Source organism: Mya arenaria, chromosome 14, assembly GCF_026914265.1.
Source record: "Mya arenaria isolate MELC-2E11 chromosome 14, ASM2691426v1".
Classification (NCBI taxonomy): Eukaryota; Metazoa; Mollusca; class Bivalvia; order Myida; family Myidae; genus Mya; species Mya arenaria.
The window spans coordinates 1,050,262-1,059,904 of NC_069135.1; the positions used below are offsets into that span (position 1 = coordinate 1,050,262).

Sequence of the window (9,643 nt, forward strand, 5' to 3'; positions counted from 1 at the left end):
AATTCATTCCTTATATTTACACCAATAAATCATTATTTTATTGAAGAATTGTTAAAAACCCCACTTCATTTCATTTAAGAAAATCTTTCAGTAATATTTTCTTACCCATTCTGTGAATAGAACGACCCGACTGTAACCGGAAACATTTTTTCAAATGACGTCAGAATAACGCGGGAAAAGATCAACCACTTGAAATCACTTTTAAACGTAAAATTAAAACACTTATGGCGACAACACATTTAAAATATAATCAATTAACACTTTTAAAGTGTTGATTTATAATTTACGGGACCTTCTGAAACAATACAAACAATAACAAGACCAGTAGTCTACTTATATATTGTTATGCGATGAATTGCGATCCGAACGTGTCCGAAGATGTTGCGTTCATCGATTGATAAACGCAATTGCCGAAAGGCAGTTCATTTAAGAAATGGAAGTTGAGGTGTAAATATTTAATAAAGACACTCACAAATTAATCCAGACATTGAATGGGAAGCTGGATTCGGTCCAGATTGATAATCGAGAATACTTCACTGGTGGCACCGATGTTTAATAAGCCTTTAGGTATATATGTGTTGTTGAAATTTTTCAACTTTTGTTGGCAGAATTTGTTTGCTGACTGTACAGTTATAGACGACGAGACTGCCTCTCCAGTTAATGTTTTTTTCGTAGGAACCCATGTCAACATCATCAATACCTGTATGAGTATGTATGTGTGGGTAGGCGTCATAGTCGGCTCCGCCGCTTAGGTAACTTAAACATAAATCAAACCGGAATTTTCCGTGGCTTCAAAGCCCCCAAATAAACATCATGATGTGAGGCTCGACACTGCCGGACGTCACCTGATCATGCAAGGCTTCATTTCTGATGATGTGAAGCTGTTAATAGGCAACCATCGACATGTCGGTCCAGTCTATGTCGCCCCATTGAGCAAGAAATGTTCTTTGGTGTACACATCAGGAGGCAAGGTAATGTTTACCTCAATATGAAAAAGGGCTGCAAGATCACTTTAAACTCTGGTAAAATAGGTTGTACACCTATTGTTGCTCGAGTGACAGTCGCAAAGCGCCTTGTCATCTCTCCTAGCTCTGTTACAAAGGTAGATTTTCTCATGAGCGCCGAGATGCCAGATTACGGTGTGGAGCTTTGTGGAGATGGAAGAAACCATTGTAGCTCTGCAAAGTATGAAAGAGTCTCGTTTCCTATGGAGACCGACTCCCCATATTCGGTAACATCAAGGCGACGCATGTCACACCTGGACATCTCGGGACCATCGCCGCCGCACTATCCAATGTCCGAAAGGTACCGTTGCAAGAAGTGATGAAGTCAGCCAACGCCAATGGTCGGAGGCTGTATGTGGTATACTGAAGTCACATATCGACCGCCCCCACCCCTTCTAGGCGCGAAGGGAAAGGCGAAGAAGATGGGGTGACAGAAGTGTTTAGCCCATAACACCTAAATGCAGTTAGTTACTTTCAAGCAGCCCAAACCAGAAGTGTTGGATGTAGATATTACTGGATGTAGATATTACTGGATGTAGATATTACTGGGTGTAGATATTTTTGTTGTCGTCGCTGGCTCGTTTAACTCCCAGGTTGGACCGGTCATGAAGCATTGATTTTGCCAGTTCATGCTAACTTGACTAGTCTTCAATCAACCACCGTTGCCGGACCAATAGAAGAAACAGGGGAGATTGTAGTGCGAGTGCATTATTTGACTCGTGTGAACATCAAGTGCTGACGTCACTTGCCTGTGTGCGGAGAGATGTAAATAAGCAGTTGTGTGAAGTAGACGTGATGAGAACACACTAAATAACATTGTGCTCACATACTGAAATGAACGGCAAAATTAGCCGATGTAAAAAATAAAAATATTTGACAATATAAACTATTGCCGTCTTCTTCCGACAACACGTGCGAAAAGGATTGCTGTTTTTATTTCAAATAATGCAATTCGAAACCGATTTGTTATGTCTCTTATATAACCTTACAGATTTCCTATACGTTGCTCAATATGTTCCATCATTGACAAATGACAAAACATAGGTATTATTCAGGATCAAGCCCTCAGGTAATTAGTATTCCCACTGGGGCAATTAATATCAAAACTCCATGGTCAGCAAAAGTATCATTAATTAATTAGAAAGATAACGATCTACTGTATATTATCGGTAGCAATACAGCGTGTGCTTGAGGTTTTTTTTGTTGGTAAACAGAAATATATAATTTGGTACTTAGCAATTCAAATAACTTCCCTTAAAATGGAAAGCGATATGGAAACAAGCTATTTTTTCATACATCATGTAACACCAGTTCAGTACCATTGAATTTTAATATACAAAATAAATTTCGTCAATCTCTTTGAACAACGCTTAGCAAGGCCTGAACGTCCGGGCGCCAAACGAGCTTCGCCGCCTAGTTCCTCCAGTGCGGACTATAGAGATTTGTTCATCATCCAGTGTTCCGCTGGAGCACACTGCAATCAGGCATCAACACCCTGCCTTACACCAATGACTAGCTTTACTTATAGCAATCCGAAGCCGCGTGAGAAAATGAACATTAGCATATGAAAGAGAATAAGTGATACGTTTTGTGTACATATACAACATAAACAATGTTCCTTAGGCCCTTTCTTTTTGTGTTTAAAAGATATACCTGTTTATTAGATGTTGAAAAGATGCCATGAAATTACTTACAAACATAAATCATTGACTATATATGAACACGTACATCTAGAACATACATCCCGTACAACATCCTTTACCTTTTTGGTTTATAATATAGCCCAACTAGCCTACAATCCAGCCAATCTCTCTTGGCCCTGTCCGATTGACTTCAAGTCTTTTTATAAGCGTTTCCCCTGTCAAGATACCCCCTTTTTTAGAATGCTGTTTTAACGTTTTTATGGATTTTTGAAGCCCACGAAACGTTGTATTTTCGCTATTATTGGAAACAAAAAAGTCTTACTTTGATACTTTAAGAAAAAAGAAAGATTTATACACTTTTTTAAATCCACGTATACGATATTTAAATTGATAAATTGTTTTATATTCTCCAATCGAAATATTTGACAGCATACAACTAATGAAAATCTTTTCCATTTACTCATGCCTTTAAGTTCAATCTTTGAACAATAACACGTGCATAATACCTCCATACTACAATAAAAGTATTGTGTTTATAAACACTTAACAGGGCATCATGACAGGGTTTCGTAAACAGTTTGACTTATACCAATTAAGTAGATGTTATAAATAGTTCCTAAACTAAATGTGTATTAGTGTAGATGAATGATGGTCTTAATAACCACCACCTCGTTCAATGGAACGTCTTAACCTCCTAGTAAAATATTCTGAAAACTTCCCTGAAAGTTCACCAACATGTATTTAAAAGTAGTCATTTTTATGCACTCTCATACTAAGACCTCTTATATAGCTCCTGCTTAAAAACAATATGAATAGGTGAACACGGCAGTCTTCTTGCAAATTATTTCCTCTGTTACTCTCGACCCAAATCACCTTATTCGACCAAAAGTTTATTTTCTAACATTAGAGTGTATGCAGATGTGAGGAATGCACAATGGTGTGCAAATACAATTATTATCATTTTCAATTTCTTTGCCATATACACTTTCAACAATAAACAATAAATTTATGTACACTTTCTGTATAATTTAACAACAAGAAGCCAAACATAAATTTTCTTTCCAGAGATTAAACGAAAAGTAAGTACATGTATTAGCAAAACACTAATATGTGCAGTAAGGAAAACACAGAAGTGAACCACCTTTTTATTTGATAAACAGTAACAATTGTTCAATAAAATCATATATCTACACACTATGATTTCAGCAGCCGTTAAAGGAATAAAAAAATATAGAAACTTAACCTGTTGTATTGAAAGGACATAAGTGTCCGACTCGGACCGTTGAATGATCATTTACCTGAGTCCCATATGGCGATCTGCTAGAATGACCACCTTATAAGAACATTAACACCTATATAGTAATGTGTATTTGAATATTTACCACTTTATCTCACGTAATCATGCATGTGTAATGTAATCATGAGTTTATATATTACACGACGACTCTGTCTGACGGATAGACTCTAACAATTAAAATAGTTCTCCAATAGTCTGGAAGTACTCGAACAAACTGAATGTCCTTTTCATTGAAAGCAACGCACAGAACAAGGACGCATAACAGGCCCATAAAGCAATGTGATTACACTGCATATATGAAAGTCATATTTGTCTAGACATTTCCTGAATCCACTCAGAGTTTAGCAAAGTCCTGATTACTCAAAATCAGTTTATACAATAAACATGGCCTTTGTTATGCATTGAAAACAGTGGATTAGCATAACACTCTATATCATATGATGTCAGCATTTGTTTAACCTACTTTTAGTCATAAAGGTCTTGTAAAACTGACAGTAAGCACTAAATGTTCATGTGTTTTTTGTGAATGACTTTCGAAATAAAGTTAAATTTAACTCATTTTGATAGGAATATCATCGTGACACATACAAACTCTGTACCAAATTGTATGTTTTAATATTTTTTAAAATCTCGTTAACTTTTTCATTTTCCAATTTCGTTGCGATTGCAAGCGCCTTGTATTTTTTTTTTTTAATGAATTAAGATTTTTGATAAAAAAGAAATAACTCATTAAACCGTTCAAATAAAGCAAACTTTTCTTTCGATCTTCAAGCTTAATGCTGCACTCTCACAGATTTACCTTTTTTGTCTTGGAAAGAGCAAATTTTCGCGTAAATACCTGCAAACCAGTGATAAAAGACTGCTGACAAAAGATAATATCGCAGATTTCATATTTCCGTTCAATTTTATTTCAAAACGTTCAATCTGTGAGAGTGCAGCTTTAATAAACGTTTAAACATTTATAACTTTATTAAATGCAACACGAATGTCGAACAAAAACAATACTGTTGTTGTTCATAATGTGCAGAGGCGTAATGCAATTTCACTAGAAGCATACATCAGACAGGGTCGAGATTGACGAAATGGAAATATAATTGTTATTGAACCTCTGTATAAACACAGACTTTTTTTTGAAACTTCAAAATCAGGATATAACAATCTGGTAACTTGCTCGGTTAGCGAAAGAGCATGGAGTAACAGTGCAATTCATCGAATCCTTACAATAAGCCGCACCTCCAAGCCGATTTTACTGTTATTTCAAGCGAAAGAAAAAAGAAAGATTTATTTTCAGTGGTACTCGAGGCCTTATTAGAAATAAATAATAGTGCTTGATTATTCAATAGACTTTTTTGTCCGGAATTTCTCCGCGGACTTGCACATTAACATTATTGTACTTAACACTGGCGCTAATGCCTTATACAACTATACTTGTTAAAATGGCCCACAAGTAAGCTTCAGTTGTGGGTGATTGCTTTGTGTATACATAATTTCAATAGAATATGGACAAGTTTATGATTGATAATTTAACTACCTTTCTGTTTGAATGACCTCTTTATGAATTGTGAAACATATTTTTAAGAAGCAAGTAAGGTGTTTACTTCTCGTTAATGGTTTGGTGAAGCGTTTAATTAACTGTCAAACGTCCGATTTGTTACTAGTAAGTATCAGGTATATTGCTACTGGCATCAAATGATTTCAGTACAAATATGTATATGAAAATCTTCAGAAACAAGCTTAGTAGCCAAAAGTTTAAACATAAACCTCGTTTAATTGCACAGTGTAAACGCCAAAGACATAAAACATACCGTTGTTTTGTAGGAAGTTATTTTCAGAGGTTAGGTGTTTGGTTATAATGCCCATTTTCCAAAATAGAAAAGTTTATAACTGTTGATAACAAGCTGTGTTTCTGTGTATACGACATATTATCCATTTTGAGCTCCTGCTATAGGAAAGAAAAATATACAAATTGAACCCAGCGTATAGAAGGCTGGTGGCTGTATCATTATTTCCGAATAAAGCAAAATTACTTAATTAAAAGCATTCGTATTTAGTTCGTTAAGATTTTTAATTGGTCTTAAAAGAGGCGTGGAATCCATGGCAGGATTCGTTGAAGGTTTGACAAATTAAGTCAGTATTCTAAGTCTACTCCTGATCGCCTTAAAAATGTTTTCGCCTTAAAAATGTTTTTCGTTCACTGAATTGTCTTGAAACATGCCTAATAAAACTATTAAACCCTAAAGAAATTGTTTATCAAGTGATTTGGGAATAGCCTTTTCGTGACATAAATGCATTGTACAGAATTTACATGTCTGAGGTGTTCCGTTAATGTTTGAGTCATTCATTTTAAATATCAGGATAAAACCACTAACGCCTTTGTATTGTTTGTTTTTGAACCTGTTGCTACCGCAAAACCCTTTGTTTCAACAATCAAATAAAAAGCGGACTTCCATTAAACGATTTGGTTATTTGTATTTCAAACAACTAAAAGGATACAACCTTTTGTGGTTTTCACTCAGCAACGCGTTTCCAACAGAAATGACAGACATTTGTTTTGACAAGGTAAATAAAGCTGAGAATGAAATACGGAAATGTCTATGACCAAAATGCACAATTTTAAAAGGTTTCCACAACAATCGTGAGTCCACCCTTACCTTCATCAACATTGCTTTCTTAACGGTAGGTATAAAATAGCTGCGTACGGTTCTGCCTGATACACTTTAAAACAGGACATCTTGATCCAATTCTTCCTCTCCAGAATGAATTCTGTCTTGTTTCTCACGTGTGTAGGAGTCTTGTGTGGTCTTGTGCAGGCTGCCACCGTGCCGGACACTGATCAGGGTAAGAGTATAAAACATATAAACATAATTATAGCTAGTATTTCGGTATTAGTGTATCTTACAATATATGTCTGTTGTTCAGCTTTATTTTTTTTTATTTCATTGTGTTGTCTGTATCTGGTTGTTGCATGTACAGTTAATTTAGGTTAACATCGTTATTCGGTTTGATATTTAGTTTTATTTGAAGCTGTGCTTGCTCCAATGAGGCTGACATATTTAAATTGGGCTTTGTGATAATTGTTATAAAACGTGTAAGATCGATATATTGTGAAAAACAAATAACAAACATTTACAATGTAAACCTAATTTTGATGAATAAGTCTAATTTGTTTCTTTCACTGTTATCTTGTGGCGTCCTGTGTCTCGCTTAGTGGATGCTTGGTTTTCACGAGTGTGCCTTTAGAACTTTTGACTGATTTACTTACGTGGAAGTCATACTGTATAACAATATTTAATCCAGTAAGAACATACTGTACACAATCAGATGTCTTAAATTAAGTTCATTTAAAATAATTAAAATTCAATCTTTTATTAAAACAGTACCAAAATTTATTGACCTGCCGTGTTGGATTTATCTGACTTATTTATGAATACATGCAAGTGTTTAATTTGAATCCTTTTCCTTGTAATAGAGCATGCGGACCGAAGCATCGTCCTGCCTGGATCAACGCTCACCCGCACATCTTGTAAGTATACACTACTATATTATAGGATTGTAATACACCAAAGGGATGTCGTCCATAATTATGTATGTTCATTGTTTTATTATATGTGAACGATGGGAGCTGAATTATCTTTACATGCTCGGAAAAAATGAGTATGGTTACATTTCACGAATAATGCATTTCTGGTATACTTATATAATTTTGGTATTTGCAATCATTTACCCTTACTGCTAATATTATATTATAAAAGTGCAACCAACCTATTGACACGTTTCAATTTAAATCTTAGAATATCACTAATATATACAACTACCATTTATGAACCACACAGGCCAATGGCAGGTGGCGACCAACCCTTGCGTAAACAACGCTCTGCAGGCCCTGAATTTCCCCCACCCGAGCGACGCATCAAAGTTTCTCCAATGCGGACTGTACGAACGAATGTACGTTGTCCAGTGTCCCACTGGAGAGCTCTACGACCAGGCAACATCCTCATGCATTTCTCCGAAGGTAAGCTAAATTCCTTCCTACAATAATAGCAAGCACAAGAAAATTTGAACACTTGTGCAATGCATTATATCATAGTTATTCATTTTAGGGAACGAAGTCATACGGTTTGTACAAATACAACGTATATAAATTTGCTCATTATGAACCTGCTTGCTTCCTTTATATTGTGTGATTTTTGTGCTTGATAGATTTATGTTTTTCTTCCAATGTGAAGAACATATACTAAAATTACTTACAAGACATGTATAAAAGATTACCTGGCCAAAACAGCTACAGTTTCCGTTACTTCTATAGGCGATTGTAGCCCAGCCGACCTACATCGCCTCTCTCGGCATTCCGAGCCCATGCACAGCTCAGAGCCTCCAAGCAGGCCGGATATTCTTCTCCGTTGCGAATAGCAACAACAAATTCATCCAGTGCGACGCTGCCGGTATTGCCCGCGTGATCACTTGCCCTGACCAGCTCATCTGGGACCAGAACAGGCAATCGTGTGTGTACACACTTCAAGGCGGTGTGGCGAACCCTGGTTATCTTCTTGCAGTCACAGGTAGCTTCTGAAGTCAAGTTTTATGAAAAAATGGAAATAAGTTATTGGACTCTTAGAGGTCTTTATCCGATAAGACAGATTTGTTATCCTAAATAAAGGAGCATAAGCGGTGCGGTCGTCAAACTTTTATAGAAATATCATTTGGCTTTTAATAGCCCCGTTTACATACATTTCAGTTAAATTCAAAACATCAACAGTTTATGTCAATTTGTATTAAAGAACAAAATGACTGCGTTTTTGCAGGTTTTTTGAACGGCGCTAATCCGTGTACCGCCCAGGCCATCAGCGCTCAGGCCCTGTTCTTCTCGCACCCCGATCCAACCAAGTTCATCCAGTGTGACCTGCAAGGGAACGCTTTCGTCCAGAGGTGCCCGTCTGGTCTCGTGTGGAACCAGTACTTGGAGACGTGCGCTTCCCAGCTGGCCTCATTCACACTAACTGGACAGACAAACTTATCGGGATAGGTGGTTCTTGAAAAGTTATAGACATTTGTGGCCCTAAACCGGACAACGACCAAAAAACACTTTCTTGTACCATCAACATTTGGTTACAATAAATGCATACTTAAACCTTTAGTCTTATTATAAAATAAATTGATTGGTTATCCTTAAAGTTTTTCTTTATTCTAATAAATAGCTGAACACATCAAATATCAATTTGAGCCAATCTGTAACATGTGCAAGAAGACTAGTAAGGATAACAACTTTAAACGTAGAAATGGCCATATCTTATAGATATCTCGTTCGTCCGATTCACTGCACACATTGTTTCTTCTTCAGAAATTCATTTTTCTTTCATATAAACATTTTATCGTAAAGATACCCTCATTGTATTTATAGAATGCCGCTACTGTTTGTCTTCAGTGCTACAGGACAAGATCATTACTTAGAACGATACCTACATTTCCTCAGATGAAATGGCTTTTATTAAGAATGTCACATTTTGACAAAGGTCCACCTTATACCACTCACTCGATAAACACTCCGTGTATCAGAGTTTGCGTTGATAATGTGTCAGTGAGGTTGTAATTTTAGTCAGTAAGATGACCTGAAGTAAAAACTTAATCATGAAGATATTAATTTAAGTCATTATACTATTTAACAGTCATCAAAATATCATCATTAGTAGTATTGGGCCTAA

General features: G+C 36.2%; 1 protein-coding gene across 1 annotated transcript; it reads left to right on the top strand.

The window, feature by feature from the left end:
• Window positions 1–988: 988 nt before the first annotated feature.
• Window positions 989–8,967, top strand: LOC128217413 (uncharacterized). Its single transcript, XM_052924554.1, has 6 exons — window positions 989–1,305; window positions 6,700–6,782; window positions 7,414–7,467; window positions 7,778–7,956; window positions 8,251–8,503; window positions 8,747–8,967. Exons 1-6 carry the CDS (start codon window positions 989–991, stop codon window positions 8,965–8,967), a joined length of 1,107 nt encoding a protein of 368 aa, XP_052780514.1.
• The last annotated feature ends 676 nt before the right edge of the window (window positions 8,968–9,643 follow it).